General features: G+C 36.4%; 2 protein-coding genes across 5 annotated transcripts in view; one reads left to right on the top strand and one right to left on the bottom strand.

Moving 5' to 3' along the window:
- The first annotated feature begins 24 nt into the window (after positions 1–24).
- LOC132202239 (nuclear pore complex protein Nup93) lies at positions 25–3,999 on the top strand. The gene is made up of 14 exons (XM_059629030.1): positions 25–152; positions 370–569; positions 770–950; positions 1,007–1,156; positions 1,215–1,382; positions 1,437–1,585; positions 1,643–1,873; positions 1,934–2,068; positions 2,173–2,354; positions 2,531–2,722; positions 2,784–2,910; positions 2,965–3,208; positions 3,322–3,713; positions 3,774–3,999. Exons 2-14 carry the CDS (start codon positions 394–396, stop codon positions 3,925–3,927), a joined length of 2,481 nt encoding a protein of 826 aa, XP_059485013.1. The 5' UTR covers positions 25–152; positions 370–393; the 3' UTR covers positions 3,928–3,999.
- Positions 4,000–6,042: 2,043 nt separating this feature from the next.
- Positions 6,043–18,179, bottom strand: part of LOC132202425 (pseudouridylate synthase RPUSD2-like) — a 205,461-nt gene continuing 193,324 nt past the window's right edge. For 3 of the 4 annotated variants that reach the window (XM_059629335.1, XM_059629338.1, XM_059629337.1), the window contains 6 exons: positions 15,741–15,828; positions 8,942–9,162; positions 8,093–8,283; positions 7,617–7,835; positions 7,359–7,564; positions 6,043–6,771 (listed from right to left, as the gene is read on the bottom strand). In XM_059629335.1, the coding sequence (XP_059485318.1) occupies positions 6,700–6,771; positions 7,359–7,564; positions 7,617–7,835; positions 8,093–8,283; positions 8,942–9,162; positions 15,741–15,828 (997 nt within the window). In that variant the 3' untranslated portion in view covers positions 6,043–6,699. Of the gene's footprint in view, positions 6,772–7,358; positions 7,565–7,616; positions 7,836–8,092; positions 8,284–8,941; positions 9,163–12,274; positions 12,363–15,740; positions 15,829–18,179 lie in introns of all 4 variants that reach the window. The other variant, XM_059629336.1, reaches the window with a different exon arrangement.

Here is an 18,179-nt window from a genome sequence, read left to right as displayed (position 1 = left end):
TACGCAAAATCTATGAACCGCTACGAACAATAGAAGATCAATGTGCGCATATTTTGCGCTTTCTGACTGAAGATGAACATGCCGGTGTAAACAAAACGAGAAAATTTGGTCAGATTTCTCTACCTCCAGCACGTTCAGAGAAATTATAACTGGTAATTAATAATTAATATATTCATTTCAATGTTTTAACCACCCCGATAATTTAGATTAATAGTTTTTTTTATATTCGCCTGGAAATCATGACTTTATTTTTCCACTAATTTTACCCGCGTTTTTTATTTCTAAACAATTTTATTCCTGTTTCGCACTCAGTATTTTAAGGAACAATTTTTTAAATTAAAACATAAAAAAATTTAATCTCTATTTCAGAAATTTGGAGCAACTAACTTGAGGATGGCGGATCCAGACCTGCACCAGCTTATGCTGGATGCTGAGCAGCAATCGGCTGAAATATCCAGTATGGGTTCTGCTTTGCCGCAGCTAGACAGAAACCTGCGACAGGTCTGTGAAGCGTCGCAGACGTTATGGAACAAATTGTCTCAAAGCGGGTCAAGCGAAGGCATTCAAGCGTAAGAAAAAATAAAAAATTCTATTAAATTTATTAAAATTAGAAGTCAAGGTTGGTACATCACAAACGAAGCAAATTCAGATTGTTTTTTTGAGCGTTCTGAGCTGAAATAAATATTAAAAAAAAAAAATCATTGTTGTGATGCGCAAACCTTAATAAGTAATGTTATTATGTACTACAAAGCTCGAATTTCTCACGCAGGCACCTTTTGCTGGGCACGAAAGGAATGGATCTGTCACAAATATCACAGAAACTGGAAGCCCTGAGCTCAAAAGACATGCTGGCCCCTTTAGAACCTGTGCCTGACACAGACATAGACAATTTTCTGATGAACGAGACACAAAACGTCTTGCTTGGCATTTTAGAAGAGACCCAGAATTTTGTACGTTTTTAATTGAGCTTTAAAATTTCGCATTTACTGATTTTTTTCTGGCACAGAATTTTGGCAAGTTGAAAGAGAAAGCTAGAGTTGAAACGGAAGAAAAGGTTTTGGAGGAGAGTTGGCTGAAGGAGCGAGCAGATATTTTGCATGCCATTCTGCAAGAGTCGGTCGACCAAGAGATGGAGTTTGTCCAGCCCGATCTAGAGGTATTAAATTAAAAGTTTATCAATTCGTTTGCATATAAATTATTTCATTTGCTCAAAGACGACTGTAATGAGTGAAAGGCCAACAACGGTCAGAAGTCTGATGACCAGTCAGGAGGTGTCGTATGCCAGCAAAATCATCGAGTACAACAAATCTATTCTCTCAGGCAGCTCCAAAGAGCCCTTGATGAAAACCTTTACCAAAATGTCCTCCCAGTTCAGTGAAAAGGTAAATTTTGATTAAAATAATTTTATTAATTGATTCAATTGTTTGCAAATTTAGAAAATTCTTGATCTTTGGGAATGCTTGTCTATGATGGTGAAAATACCAGTTGAACTTTCAATTGTGGACTCGGATCCATTGAAAAGCAGGAACAGTCCAATAGTGCAATCTGCTCTCATCAAGCAGGCCAGGCTATTTTTGCAGGACAGGTATGGAGGATAAAAGATTTAATTGGAAGAGCTTTTTTTATTTTATCGTCAATTTAGATACAAGCAGTTCATGCAGAGTGCAGTTGCCAACAATTTGCAGCGGGCAATGAGAGGAGGAGCTCCAGGTACTTTCCCACTGGTCAGGAGCTTTGCAGCTATCCAAGAAATCGTCAACGAAGTGGGATTTGAGGATGGGCAAATCGAGGGTCTGCCTGTCTGGGCCCTCATTTTCTATTGTCTCCGAAGTGGAGACTACAAAGCCGCTTACTACTGCGTACAGCAAGCTGGGTAGTTTTGCCTTACACAATGTTTTAAGTTTCATGATTTTTGATAATTTTTTTCTTCAAGGTCTCATTTGGTCGATTATGTGGCCTACTTTGAAGAGTTGGCTGCGAGTGATGGCCAAGTTAGTGAATCAACTTCGGAAGTTCTGAGGTACCAGTACAGACATTCTGTTGCTTCGTCTGGAGATTCTTTCAAGAAGTGAGTTGGTTCGATTTAATTTTTGCAACCCCAAAGTCAAGGAGACATGGAAAATTAATTTTTCGATTAGTTTTGACCAAATTTTAAACTTTTCTTTTTATCAGGGCCGTTTTCTGCCTCCTTGGAGGCTGCGATGTCAAGGAAGACTTCCCGGAAGTGATTCAGACTGCCGAGGACTACATTTGGTTCAAACTTGGTCAGGTCAAAGCCATGCCTGGAGGTCAGGAGCTGCCCATGGATATGCTGACATTCAATCACCTTCAAAGCTTAATATCTCAGGAATATGGTTAGTTTTATTTAAAAAAAAGTCACCAAAGTAATTTAATTGGATTTTTTTTTACTCATTCACAACATTTTTTTTTTATCTAACGAATTGAAATAATTTTTATTGCTATTGAATGATTTAAAAAAAAAAAAAAAACAATTTACGTAAGCTCTGAAGTAAATCATAAAATTTTCCAGGAGAAACTCATTACAAGGCTACTGAGCAACCCTTCCTCTACGCGTCGATGCTTTTACTGACTGGCCAATTTGAAGAGGCTATCGAGTTCTTGAATCGTACAACCCTCCTCAGGCCTCACGCTGTCCACATGGCCCTCGCATTGGCCGAAACTGGGTTGCTCGCTACCTCCGTGCCACTCCAAGCTCCACTTGGTGAGATTAAATGTTTTAATTGGTAACCAAATCATAATTGACTTTTCCTCAATGAAATCAGTGTCATTTGACGAGAACGAGCCGGCGCCCAGCAAACGTCTCAACCTACCTCGTTTGGTGATGACCTACTGCAGTAAATTCAACCACTCAAATTTGGTCGAAGCCATCAATTACTTCTATTTCCTAAGGTGAGCAAAATGTTTAATTTTGCTTCACATCTTAAAAAATTTTAAACTTTACAGAGATCTTAAAGATGCAGATGGAGTGAATCTGTTCAAGCTCTGCTGCTGTGACCTGGCTCTTGAAAACAAGGCATTTGTGGTCATGTTTGGCCAGCTGAATGACCGCGGAGACAGAGTCTTTGGAGTGGTTGACGAGTTCTTCTCATCCCCTGAAGAGACAAAGTCCATCATCAGGATGGTAGCCGAAGAGTCTGAGAAGAAGAGCTGCTTGGAGGATGCCATTTTCCTCTTCGAGCTTTGCAATGTAAGAAATCTAACTTTTTTTGATTTGGATTACAAATTTTAATAGTTTAGTGTTTTGCGATGATTCCAAGCACCACAGAATTAAATAAAAATCATTTCACGATTTATTTACAGGATCACGAAAATTCCCTGCGGCTTCTGAACTCGATGCTCGGCCAAGTTCTGGCACAAGAAAATGTCCCTGGGTCCGTTCGTGACAGGATGGAAGGTGTTGCCGTCATCCACAGACAGCGCTACCACGGAAAGGAAATCAACTGCTCTGCGCCGACCGCCAGCAACTTCAACCTGCTGTGCCACCTGCTCGAGTTCTTCAATTTCTATCACTCCAAAGACCATCGGAAGGCGCTGGAAATTGTCAGCGAGCTGGAATTACTGCCCAAGAAGCAGTCCGAAGTGGAGAACTACACGGCAGTCTTTCGTCAACTCTCTGGCGACATCATGAAGAATATACCTGAAGTCATGCTGGCCACAATGACCATCATCAGCAATGAGTTTGCAAAATTCAAGTAATATTCGTAATTTAAATTCTCATAATTTATTTTTAAAACTTAAATTAAAATTTTCAGAACGAACCAAGTTGCTTCTCCAAACAGAAGTCAGGTGCAAGAAGAACTCAAACAATACGCCCAAGCGATCACTGCCTACTCAGCCTCGTTGCCATACAACATGCCTGGGGACACCAATGCGAAGATGGTGCAGCTGATGATGACCATGAATTAAGTTAAATTTTTGTTTGTTCAATCTTCAGTTGAAACCAATTATCAGTGCAAAATGTAAAATAAATATAATTTCGTATAATTTTGATTGTGTTATTTAGTCGGACATCTTTGGATGCGGTTTGAACCCAGCAAAGATCTTCAGCCCAGCGCCTTTCTTCACTTCAGGGGGGTTGATTCTGTCTTTTCATTTCAGGCAGGTGCCGGCATTGTCCTTTTGTTTCTTCAAGAATCGGGCCTTAAATTTACTAAACTCGTTATTGTCTGGAATTTCTTCTATCAGGGTGAAATCCTGCTTTGGGAGATCTTTGTTCCCGACGAAATGTAAAGGTGTGGGAGTGAATTTTGATGTCTTTCCTTTCGAGCCTTCTTCCTTGAGTTGTTTGTAAGCCATTTTTATTGGTCACCAACAATTTGATAATTTCAGGCTCAATATGATTCAGTCGTCGCATTGTTGTTATTAGATTTTGCCCAACAATCAATCTTGCACAATGTATTGCAAGTTACTTTTAAAGATTTTTCCAAAATTTTCGGTGATAGAATGAAACAATTTTTTTTTTTGCGTTTTTTAAGTGGTTACCATTTATTACAATAATCATTATGACTATCCTAGCATTGAAAACAAATTTAAATTTAAGCTCATTTCAAATATAAATAGAAATGTAGTTTTTGTCTGCGGGTATCTCCTTACGAATTACTGTAGTAGTTGTTCAAAGATTCTTATATAAGCAGGCTCTTTTTTTTCTTGTCAATAGTAGTTTAGGTCCCAGACGACTATTATACTTCTTTATATAACTCGTGTTATACTTTAATTTGCTGCTTCACGATAAGTAGTTAACCACTTATTTAAGTTTCCTTTAAAGATCTCTCAAATTTAATTTATTTTACACTTTGATATGAAGATCAGGAAAATTACGGAGAGAAAAGAGAGTGGTGAGAAAAATGCAAGGGAAAAATCACATTTTCTTATTCAAAAAGGGAGGGAAAATATGCTGCAGAAATGGTTGATATGTTATTAGGTGTTGCTGGAAAATTAAAAACGAGAAGAAAAAAACGACAAAAATTATACAGACTAAAAATGCCTACATCTCATAAGAGCAGCAATAGTGTCTTTTTTAAATTAAAAAAATTAAATTTAGAGCAAACTGTAGAGAGAGAGGTCCAATATTAAAATCTATATTATGTATTTTAAATTTCTCGCAAAGTTTAACAACTGCTTTTTTTAAATCCTCCGTTAAATTCATTATCAAGTTTGTGTTTTATGCATGGGTCAGAGATTGTCTAAAGAGCCTCTTTTGCGCCGATTAAAAGATTTTCTCCTGTTCTCGAATTTGTGCTCGCCTTCCGTTAGTTGTGTTTGTTTATCACTGGATTGTCTGTCTGTTCGTGTATGTCTGACTTCCTGAATAGAAAACAAAACTAAAAATATTCTAATTTTGGCTGTCTGGAAATTGAGTATTTTCTTCTCAGCACCAGATGCGGTCAAAAAAATTATTATATTCCGAGAGCAGAAAAATCAGCATCAGATTCACCGACCGTCCGACAGCTTTTGTTTGTCTCTAGTAGCAAAAACCAACAAGGCACAATCTTGTCTTTTCCATCATATACATCAGCACACATCACGTACTTTTACAAAAACTTTATACAAAAATTAAAGGCTATACACTCGCCTCAATTACAAAAAGTGTGAATACTTTTTCTGCTTTACTCTCAACATTCGTCTCAACTCCCGAGGTCTTGCACGCTTCATTTTTTTTTTTACCTTATTTTAATATATTACAGATTTACAACAAGGCTTCCACGACACAAATCCATCATAGACATTTTTTTATCATAGGTTCACAACATTCAACATTGTCATCTCATACATGCATCTTCTGCGTGCCCGTGGGAAATTAACATGTTCCCATTAAAACAGTACAAGATTTTAAGCTTATATATTTAAACTAAAAAGTGCTAAAAAGAAAGAATTTTTTAATGTCTGTTTTTATCGGGGTCTTGTAAATTTGTATAATTATTGAAAGCTTCTCGTCTAAAATAAGGAAGCTCTTTTCAAAAGTAAATTTAGTCATAATATTTAAGGCCAAAGCCGAGTGCTATTTTTTTTTTCATGCTGCTGAATCTATCTAATTCTATAGAACTAATTTTCAGCAAAATTATACATTATTATTCTGCCTAATACATTCAAAGTAAAACTAAATTTCAATTTTGAAACGTATTTTCCATACATTTCTGTAAATATTCGGCAAGTTTAAGATTTTTCGTTCAGCAAATAAAAATATTTACTAGGAAGCTCGAATAGGCCTTAATTCTTGAAATTACACGAGAAAAATCTAAAACTGCGCATCTTAAAGAGTAAATTCAATGTAGACATAATTAATTCATTAATTTTTACAGTGTTACAATCTACAGCTATGTATGTTTTTTTTTTCAATAATTATTGTTAAAAATTATGCTGGCGATGTCTTTTTAGCGGTTGATCAGCACATTATTATTATTTATATATTTTATATTTTTTTTGTCTATCCTCTGAACAAAAATATAGAATCATATTGTGTAGAAACTCGGTCGTCGATCACTTTTTCTGGTTCAGAACAATTATTTATATACGTCTGTGGGAAATTGAATCGCATGGTCCGTGGTAGGCACACTGCATTCTAGCGGCGGTCAAAGAGGCGACGGGATGTTTTGGTTCAATACATTTTCTCGGCTGATATGCTCGCACGTGTCGTCACCGCCGCTCTTCCTGCTTTTCGTCTCTTCAACACCAAAACCCTCATTCCAGGGGCTCTTCCCAATCATCTCTCGCCCACTCTGGCAACTGCGTCTCATATTCCCAACCAGGGCCCTGCAAACGTTCAAAAATCAAATTTTTATCAGGTCAAGTTTTTTCAGCGCCATATTTTAACCTGGATTTTATTAATTGAAATGAAAAAAAAAAGAAATTATGTTTAATTTCAATAGTAAAATAATATCTAATTATTAAATTATATTGAAAATTTCTAAAATAAATATACACTTCTTACTCCTCTATGATAATAAAAAAAAAGGATAGAAAATATTTTAATACACCACTCTACAGAACAAAATAAGATAAAAAAATTTAAAAATATAGAATGGATTTGAATTTTTAAAAATTTAATATTTTAATGAACTAAATTTGGATTTTTTTTTTATGAATAAATAATCTAAATTTGAATTTATGATGAGAAATTTCCTATCATCATTAAAGTTGTTCTGCTGGCAGAGAATTGATTTTTAATTAAAAGTACAAATTATTGGCAATAAAAGTCTGATCACACCAATTGTTTTTCTTGATCTCTCGCACGGTTCCAGTAAAATTCAAATTTAGTTTATTTATTAATTGGCAAATTTTATTGGAAAGGCAAATAAATTTTAATAAATGTAACCTTCATAATAAATAAATTTTTTTACCCTGTATTTCCATGCATGCAGGTACATGACAAGGTCCTTGGGTTTTGGGTCCCTATAACGAACTTTGCACTCGTAGCAGTGCGGATCTCGACTCATTTTGGCAGCGTCGAATCGCATGTCCGGCGACTCGTGTCCCGTCTGCGTGGCCACAGTCACTTTGCTGTGCGACGCTTCATCACTAGAGGAATCACCAGGGCTCGGCGACTCTGCACCAAAAAATAGTTGAAATTGCTTTTTTTTTTAATTTTTAAAACTCACCTTGAGAGTCGGAGGATTCAGCGCTGGGAATAGGCAAGGCCAGAGCGGGACTCATCATCAGGTCAGAGTCGCCGTCCATGCCCAGCCAGTTCTCGGCGTTGTGGATGTTGATCAGGTCCCTGATCAGATCATCATCGGTCTTGCCAATGTTGCCACCCTTGCCCTTTTCAGGCCCAAATACGGTGTGATTGTACAGGGGGTCGTTCACCACCGGGTATCCTGATTTAACATAAGTTTAATTCAAGATGATCAAGGGAAAAATAAAAACACGAACTAAAATTTTTTTATAATTTGAATCCAGAAATCAACAACAGAAATCTTCAGTTTCTTTCAAATTCAAACCATAAATTAATCATTTTTGTAAATTCTGTAGAATTGAAAATAATATTTATACGTCTGTGATTTCATTGGAAACTTTTATCATAGAAAATATATTGAAAAACAATATTTTATAATAGTAAAAAAATAGAGCTCACCAAGATACTGCAGGTGGACTCGGATCTGGTGCATGCGTCCGGTGTGGGGCTTGCACAGGACCACACTGGTGCGACCGTTGAAGTTCAGTTTCTGGAAAGTGGTGCTGCAGTCCTTGCCCTTTGGCGACACTTTGCACACCCCTATCTTGTAGCTGACCACCTCAATCGGCTCCGCGCAACAAATCTCCTCACTGCAAAAAAAAAAAAAAAAATCAGAAATATCATATTACAAAAACATCCAATTTTGTTATGTTATTTTCAAGCAAAATTAGAACTTCAAATATCAGTAATAAAAATTTTTTAACCTGAACCTAGTGCGACAAATAATTTATTAAAAATGCTTTTTATAAATAAATGCAACTAATCAATTGCATTAATAAGAATTTAATAGCGAATTACAAAACTCATAAAACTTAACACTCAAACCCCCAAGGAAAAAACAATCATTCATTAGAATTTATCCTATAGCGTTGATATAATCACTTATAATTTCCCCTTAACGAAATAATTTAATAAATATTTGGATAAAAATAGTGCCAGGCATTACTTTAAAATAGTTTTAATAAACTTATTTAAAAAAAAAAAAGCTAAAATGTTAAAAATAAATTATTAAAAAGCATAAGTATAAAAATTAAATATTTACCACAGTAAATAATTGCTTCTTAAATAATTATTTGCTTTGAATTTTTTTTGTACAATATGCTTATAATATAATATCATAATAATAAAAATATTACTGAAATAATAAAAATAAAAATCCGGTAAACAGTTTAAATTTTTTCTATGAATATCAAAAGTTCTCCAAATAAATACAAAATTTGAAAAATGTACATCGAATTAAACACTTACTCTGGGAAGTTGCCCTCAACTCTGCAGACGTATTCCTTCTGGACCTGCCTGTTGCGGATCTGCTGCTCCATCTGCCTGGCCTTGCGCGGCGACCTGCCGAAGAGCAGCAGACCGCTGGTCAGTCTGTCTAGCCGGTGGATGGTGCGCAAGTTGCGCAAATTGTACTCCTTGGCCAGGATGAAGACCACAGTGTTGTGGCGGTAGCGACCGCACGGGTGCACCTGCGAGAGCGCAAAATAATCAGCTCGACCAAAAATAAGAAGTGAAAATAAAAAGGACGATGCTGGCGAGAGTCGCCGGACGCGTTTTTGCTTGCATCTCTTGTTGCCACCGCACGTCATCCATCACACAGGACTGCCCACTTAATGGACCGAGAGAGATAATCCGCAGCTTTTTGCGACTCCATCAATCTGCACTTTTGTTTGAGTCCGCGCGCTTTTTCTATTCGTCCGCCCGAGATGAAAAATTGACTTTGTGATTTTGGTCGCGAAAGAAAAAAAAACACTGATCTGTTCGCTTTCTCTTCATTTGTACTCGCGAGTCTGGGAATTGAAATGTGCGTCAGAGCGAAACACAAAATAATGGGTTGCCAATTTGCTGGAAAATTGGCAACGCGGACATCAAAAAATGTTTGCCATAACAGAAATAAAGTCTGGGAAAATAATCACGATAAAAATGAATTGGCCGATGAAGCAAATTATTTAGAAAAAAATCAAAATAATTACAAAAATTTTATCAATTAATTTTTAGGCAGAGTGAAAATACATTATTTTACAATGCAAGTGAAACATGGAATTAATCGGAATAAATGGTAGTTAATTTTTTTTAAATGATTACTAAAAAATTTAAATTTCTATTGTTCCTATAGATGCAATAAAAAAGGGAAAAATGTAAAACTTTCAAAGACCGAATTCCCATAATAACATTGATTATAACGATAAGATTTTTTAATTTTTTTTTCTTTTGTTAACAAAACTTGCACAACGTTGCAAAAATCTCTTTAAACAACACAAATTGAAATCCGTCATTATTATTTGCATCGATATATGGGTTGAGATGAAGTTGGAATAATCTTCAGAGAGTCTTTTCCGCGAGCAAAAACAAACAAATTACAATCCCCGTTGAGAGACGCGAGCTGTGATTTAGCGTTGCAGCAAGTCCACGTAAAAAATTATTTTCGCAAACATTCCCTCTTCCTGCTGATAAAAGGCCATTTTTCATTGTAAAAATCTGCAAACATTAATCACGCGGCCGAGATTAAAAGTCTAAAAGAAGGGCGGCCGTTGCATGGCACGCGAAGGAAGAGAGATTATTTGCGTGGCGCGCCAATTGTTGCTTTTGCAATGCGACGGAAGGGAATTACTCTCTTGATGGAGCCGCGTGCTTGGAATGAAATAAACAAATCCGGCGCGCCTTTTTAATATTCGTCGGCGTCGCACACGTACTAGACAAGAGTCTACTATTCTCCCAAGGCAATAAAAATGCAACGGAGAAGTGCTGAATAATGATGACGACGGAATTGTAATTTTTTTACTGACTCTAAAAATATCCGGAAGGAATGAAAAAAATATAGTTTTGTGCAAATAACAACGCTTGAGACCGAATCAATCAACTTTTGCCAAAAGTCGGTTTCGTCATCTCTATTTTTTCCCCACTGTTGTGTTTTTCGGCCAGACTGAAATTATATTCGAGGCACGCGTCATCCGACTGCTGAGACGCGATATGCCCCATATTACGGTGGGGCCTCCTTATTTTTCGGCCTTGGAAGATTGGAATTTCTTTCTGAGAAAGGAAAATAAAATAAAGCATCGTCGGCGGGAAAGTTTTAGGAGAGAAAGTTTTGAGAAAGATTGTTGCTTGGAAAGAGCTCGCCCATAAAACTATGAAGACGAAAGAAAGCGGCGTGTCTCAAAAGAGAGGGCGAAGTGGCGGTGATTCACGTTGATGGTGCTTTTATGCGTAGGCGAAGGTATCTCTGGAGATTGTAAAGTGCAAAAATAAATAAAATAGTAGGAAAATAATGATTTTATGCTAAGCTCTTTTGTCTGCGTTGAAAATTCAGTGATGATTAAAATAATAATATTAACAAGCCTTTTAGTTTTTTTTAATAAATAGCCACGATTTTTAAATTTTACACTTTATAAATTATATTCAGATTTGACCATTTATTGTTGAATAATTTCAATCTTGCAATTGATTTGATTTTCCTGCTGGCCTCATTTGAAGGAGGCCCCGGTCTAGAAAGTAAAAGGTCGTCAGCGCTGGCATTCGGACGGAGCGTGTGTGCGTCTCGAGGGGTGTTTTGTGCGCCGCCGGCACGTAGCACATTGCACTGGAGGCGCCCCCACGACCCTCTATTAGGCCCTGTTGCTGCAAATAAACCCTGGCCACGCTGATGAGGTCGTTACACTCGAGTGACGTGCCCAAAACCAATTACAGGTGATCATTTTTTGATGCCGGACGACGGAAAGCAATTTCGGCCGAGGGGACGTCATGTTTGTGACTTGGCAAATTGAAAAGAAACACACGTCGCGAGAGGGAGCGAAAGGGTTGCCTCCGAGCTTTAGGAGTGTCAATCGGCTATGGAAAGGTTTGTAAATACTTTTGTAATTCATAATTTTAAATAAAGCATATATTTTAATAAACTTTCATTTCCGACTTTCAGGATTTTATACCATGAATTTTGGTATTGGATGAAATTTTTTATGAATGAAAAAAATCAGAAGCAAACTGCTTCTCAAGCATTTCCAATCTTTTTGGAAATAAGTTTCTCTCTGTCCTTGGATGATTTTTTGCAAGGATTTTGAGTGCGGTGGCGATTTGAATTAAAAAAATGAGATGCGAACGAAAACAGCGTCAGACGTCGTCGCTGCGTTGAACTGCTGAAAAGTGAGACATCACGTCTGGGTCGTTAGACAATTAAAATTAAGTACACAGATGAAGCCTCTCATTCCATATGGTGCTCTTTCTGCTGATTGTGTGGAGGGTGGTCGGGGACGGGAAGAGCGTGGCGCCGTTGAGCGAACAGGAAAATTCTGTTTTATGTGTTTGCGACAAAAAGGTTCAATGAACATTAAAATGGAATTAGCCGACGACATTACGCGTATTTAATGACGGCTGGAAAAAAAATGGACCGCAAAAGAAAGAGGTTTTCGATATAAAATGCTGACGATGACACGAGAGAGACGGAAGCAAAGTCAACATTAAATATAAAAAGAGTCCCCTGCTTTCTTTTTGTAATATCGAGTCCAAAAGAATACATATTTTCAAGAAATTTTTCTGTTCCTCGGCGACTGCTAAATTCGGCAAAGGATCAAACGACAAACGACTTACCGGCAGCGAACAGGGTTTGTCCAGGGCAACTAATTCCTCATCAACGTGAACTAGTTGGATTCGTTTTGCTAATATTGGCGTTTCATGTCTGCAAAAGTGACACCAAACACTCTACATAGACAAAGGGGTACACAACGAAAAAAAAGTAGTGCTAATAAAACTCCGACTTGGGAATCAAAACAAAAAAAAATCTAATAAAATGCAAAAGTAACAAAGTGCTGCCGTAAAATACATATATACGAAGAAAATCAAAACTTGAGAGGCATAACTGAATGTATATATGTTGTAACTTCTTCTTTTGTGTGCGAGAGGAAACTTTTGCTTGCATGCAATTCGTATTTGTGCGACTTTTGTCTTTCCTTCCAGGTGGAAGAGCAATTTTTTCCAAGCTCTGGCACCAGACGTGTGTGTAAATCAAAATGAATTTACGACCCTCTGTAAGATTGTCATTTTATTTGCCTTTGTGTAGCGGCACGGTTGATGTAAAAGTCTGTTCTATAAAAAGAAATATAGGACGCAGTAAATCTTCAATAAGCTGACTTCATACTGGTCAGAGAAACCTTAAGTAAGACTTAATTGCCGATTGATTTCTTATATTTTTAACGACTGGTAATTTTGATTGTTAACGTTGGAAAATGGAAAGATTATAACGAATTAATTAGCGGTTCTATTATTTCTGCCAACCCATATTGTTAATTAAATGAAATCGGAAAGTAATCTCCGCGTAGTGGTTAAGGATAATACGTTTTAATCGTCGGCGACAACAAGCGAGGGAAACACCCATTTGCTCACCGACCAACAACAAGCAAGCCGGAGCAGTAATTAAAAAATAATTAAAACGCTCCCCCTCACGCTGGCTCGTCTTATAAATACATTTTTCCTCTCAGCGACAAGCATCCCCGTTTATAAGACGTTCCAGCATTTTAATAACCGGCTCTATTTTACGACATCATAATAATTAAATTCGGCGACAAAAGCCATGGGGGAGTCTCGAGAGCAGAGCGTTTTCCCTTCTCAGACTCAAATTTATTTTTATTTTATCGCTCGCGGCGCTCTGGAACTTTTAATGCGCACGTCGTGTAGACGCGAACGAATTTCGCACAGCCAAAAGCTGTTCAGATGAGCTAAAAAAAAAGAGTCGAGCTCCGACGCAAATAAGTGCACCGCACGATAATGCTGTCGGCTTTGATGTGAACAACCTGCTTGTTAAATTCAATATACGGTCTCAGTGCCAAATCTCACAGTTATATTTAAAAGATTCTGTGATTTTGCACAATTTTGCTGGTTGATGTGCATTTATAATGTGAAAAGTCTTTAAAAAAAAACGGGGAATTTGCAATGCCAAATATAAAGAATTGTTCCGTTTAAATTTAAGAGACCAAAGAGTACAATATTTATAATCTATTATACTTTTCTATTACAATGACTTCTTTACTCCGAATGTTTACAATAAATTTGAATTTTTGAGATAATATTGAAATCTAATTGAAGTAAATTGGCCATTAGTTATAATATGAAAACCTTATTAAAATTAGAATTAAAAAGTATTCCGTGTGGGCACTCTCCGCTTTTCAACTCCATCTTAATTAAATATTTAAATATATAAAATGTAGAACTTTCAAAAAATTATCTCCCTCGTATCTTACTTTCTAGAAAGGTTTGATAGCTTTTTTAATAAATTATAATATAAATTTATTAAAAGAGCGAACTAGAAAGTTTGAAATTAGTCACGTTAAATGAGAGGGAACGAACAAGAACTGCTCCACACGTGTGCTGCGTTCACAAACAAAAAGATCTCCTATATTCCGTGCAGCCATAAATCCGAACCAGAATTTGTAAGGCAATTAGTGGATTAACGAGCTCCATTAATTTAACAAACCAGAGATTTTCTCATAATTCGCGTTCTCCATTCTGCTGCCGAAACAGTTGCCAGCATTAATCAAACAGGCGCCGCTGCCACACTGGCGTCGCCAAAAGAAAGGCTCAATTAAATCTCAAAAAATGAATAGCCAACAAACTGTTGTGCTTTTGGCCGTCGGACAAAATTTAGTCATGATCATAAATTATATTAAACCGAAAAAGAAGTGTTGAAAAAAAAGTAATCACGGAGCTTCGAAATTCCGTCGGTAAAAGGCTCAGTTACCGTACTGACGTTTTTACTCAGCAAACGACACGAGTATGCGGAGTGGTGAATTATTAAAAATAGGAGTCGAGGAAGAATGAGCGCTGAAAGTCGAGATGATTAAAGGGCGGCAAAAGTCGAGGCGACGAGTTGGCGCGGTGAATTCGTGATCGTAAAATAAAATCCCGAGAATAAGTTGAGCAAGCAAAGACGAGGACGCGGTGCTTTTAATTAAAAATGTTCATTAAAAACGCCAAAGAGACCGCGAGCTGAAATAATAATAATGCGGGCCCGGCCACTCCAACCGTCCGTCGAGCGAGAAAGAGCGATTCATAATTAATACACAAGCAAAGAGTCTTTTATTAGAGGAGACTGAGAAAGATCTGCTCTCTCTGGAGAGGAGAGATATTTGAAAATGAATTACGCAGCAACCGAGTGGCTGCGGAATTTAATTAATTACTCGCTTGATCCACGACGAAGGAGGATTCTTTTCCAGCAATTGCGATTGGATTTACTTGTCTGTCTATACTTCAATTAATTAACTCTGATTCCAAGTAAAAGGTTATAATTCTCCAAAGAGAAAAATAATAGTTTTTATTCAAGAATTTTCCTCACAAGTTTTTGTATTGATAGACAAATTATTTTAAAATATGATTTCCGCTGACATCATAATATTTTATTTCTTGGAAAATTTCTTCACAGAAATAAAATTAAAAAGAAATAACGGAATAAAACAAATAATTTAATCAAGAACTGAAATATTAAATTACTTAAAACTTGTCATTAACTGTGTTGAAATATGAAAAAAAAAAAAATGAGTGAAATTTAGTGAAATAGAAATAACTCTACGTTCTGATTTACTACAAGAACAACTTTCCTAAATATCATAATTATAGAAAATCTTAATTTGTTTTTAAACTGATTGCAAAATTTTGTTATTTACCATACCTTTTGATGTGTAGATGATGTTTTGACGCCAAAAGAGCTAAATCCTAGGAATTGTGTGTAATTTTCTACAAAAGTGGTCAAATTTCAAATGTTTGTTGTGCAGCTCAACAGCTGATTTGGAGGGCAGGGTTTTTTGTGAGAGAAAGAGCACCACGCAAAACGGTAAGAGAGAGGCGGCTGGAGAAAATGAGTGAAGCATTGGCCAAGCAAGAAACGTCGCGTTAAAAAAGTTATACAAAATAAATTAGTAAATGCTTTGGTTAATTAATCGATCGGCTGATAAATCAATTAACATTAATCACGAGACGTCCTTTGCTGGCCCGTGAGTGTCAATGAGAAAGTAGAGAAAGTGGAAATAGAGATTGATTGGAGTGGTCTGTCTTGATTGCCACTTACGGGAATGGACGCGGGCTTGTCAACGACCACGAGCTCGGGGTCCATGTGCACCACGGCGATATGGTGCGCTGTCACGGGGACTTCATGCCTGTAATCAACGGTAGAACCAGGTCCAAACTACTACCAGTCAAAGCGACACGTAACACAAATTATGTAAACACACACAGAGATTTTAATGTATTTTTTTTTGCTCGTACTGTTTTTGTTCAAAGGTGAGTTAATTTGTAGCTTTTATAAGGCGCTTTTTACATCAAAGTTTGCTACTTAATTAAGCAGTGATTAGTTTAAATAGTATCGATTGGTCAGTGATTATGATTGAATTTTGTGAATTAAGATTTTTGTGAATGAGGCGTGCATGCAGCTTATTAAGTTAGTTTTATTTCATCATGTGTTATTTTCATTTAGTGCGAGTTGGAAATTTTGAGGGGCAATATGGGGTTTCCTAATTTTTGTGTTTTTATAGAATAATTTTAGTTTGATTTTCTAACTATAGGGTGAAGTACTTGTTCTTATAATATGACGATTTGTTATATTTCTCCCGCAGAATTCAAGGGATCTGAAATTTTTTTTTAATTATTCATCGTGGAATGAACATTCTTTTAATCTCGAAGAGAAAAAATAAGCATAATTCTGTTGAATCAGTTGATTTTAATTTTTAATCATGAAAACTTTTTTATATTAAACCTTCCGTAACAAAGTTTTCTGCTTCTATTAATATCTTGCAAGAACTAGGGAAGCCACTACTTGACGCTTACGTTAATTGCGCTTCAACTTTTGACCTTTTCCATGCAACGAACGCAACAACTCTGTATGTATGCAACCTGCTTGACCGCTATGCATTGCGGTTGCATAACCACTCTCTAGTGCTATTGTGAATGAGTTGGCTTTCATAGACGGGGTGAGCGTGTGATGCCGGAACAGGATTTAAAAGAAACTGCGTAGTGAAGCGAGAATTACGTTAAGTGTGAGATTCTTAGCGCTTTCTTTCAAAAGAAAAAATTGTATTTTGCATAGTTTTATTTTTATTTTTGGTACTTACTTCTTTAATTTTTTAATTCTGCCTTTCAATTTTATCCAATAGTGTTGGTTCTGAATATTCAATTCGGAGAAAAGTACGACAGAAAAAATTGCTTGTAAATGAAAAAATGCTTTTCTTTTTTGTGTCTAAAATAAATTATTAACGTCAAACTTATATTGTACGCAAAATTTAAGTTATTTCTGGTTTGAAATAGTTCATGTTGCAAATTTATTAGACTACCAGAATAGATGCACTAAAGTCTGTCGAGTAAATTTGTTTACTGCGTCAACCATGTGCGTATTGTTGTAATAAGCACTTCTGCAGGCAAACACGAGTAAAATGGCCCAAACACAAACACCACTCGCTGGGGCAAAATACACTTTGGCGCCTTTATTGCCGCGTATTCCGCTGCTCAGGCATTGTTTATGATTTACTCGGCGGCTGGAGCTGCTCGGAATCGGGCGACGGCAATTATTATTACCTCCGTAATGCGTGTGCGAGCGTAATTTAGAGTGTTTCCACGAAAGCTGCAGTGCATCTCGAAAAAGCAGCGGCATTAAATTAAGCCCAGCGCGCGTTTTCGCCGATGTGCAAACTCATAATGAGCAGATTATAGTGAATTATATTTAATCCTCTTCGCTGGGGTATTAAACAAAATTAAAATCGCGAGCGCGAACACCCCTTTTGAGAGTTCTGCCGCTCCACTGCGGTTGGTGCATTGCTTCAAAAGTAATCTTCCAACGGAGATTTATTAGGATAAAAAGGCTGCGGATTTGCTTCAATGCAGTTCCATGCCACAAAAAACTTTAAATTAATTTAAAAGAATACAATTGATTATTCATAACCAATTTTGATAAAATTTTTATATGTATTTCCTGTTAATTTAACATCTTCATTCATTTACAGAGAGCTTTCTCATAAAGTTTCTTGAATCAATCTTCTTTCAAGTAGATTTTTATATTTAATACATTTTTTAATTTTGAAAAATTGTAAAATGTATGTCAATTTGAGTAGAGATAGCGTTGTGTACACTTAAAAGCTTAATTAGCACTTAATATTAAATGAATTTTCTAAGTTAATTATGTAAATATGTAGAAATATTTTAATGGAGGGTTCCTGAAAACACTCGTAGCAGCTCAACGTGGGAAATCACGTTATGAAATAATAAAGCACCACTTAAGTTTAAATGAATAATAAGTCAGAGCCATTTGAATATAATTGATCTAAAATCTCATCACCATAAAAATTAAATTTATCCATATAAAATTCAAGTCAAATGTGAGATTTGAATAAATAATATTTAATTTTTAACACCAAATATTAATTGAGCCGAAACTCGGAGGTTGCTTTCATCTGATGTTGTGCTTTACACTTAAGAGAACACTCCAAAGTGGCTGAACTCAATTAAATCACTCTCAGTC

The sequence above is a fragment of the Neocloeon triangulifer genome, unplaced genomic scaffold (genome assembly GCF_031216515.1).
Source record: "Neocloeon triangulifer isolate White Clay Creek 2 clone unplaced genomic scaffold, ASM3121651v1 ptg000015l, whole genome shotgun sequence".
Lineage (NCBI taxonomy): Eukaryota > Metazoa > Arthropoda > Insecta > Ephemeroptera > Baetidae > Neocloeon > Neocloeon triangulifer.
This window is presented reverse-complemented; position numbering and strand designations above follow the sequence as displayed.

Bases quoted from the DNA above. Each gene is read 5' to 3' on its own strand.
- LOC132202239 (XM_059629030.1), top strand. From the start codon at position 394: ATGGCGGATCCAGACCTGCACCAGCTTATGCTGGATGCTGAGCAGCAA. The intron at 1,157-1,214 runs GTATTAAATTAA...ATTTGCTCAAAG, and splicing joins TTGTCCAGCCCGATCTAGAG to ACGACTGTAATGAGTGAAAG. The intron at 2,911-2,964 runs GTGAGCAAAATG...TAAACTTTACAG, and splicing joins AATTACTTCTATTTCCTAAG to AGATCTTAAAGATGCAGATG.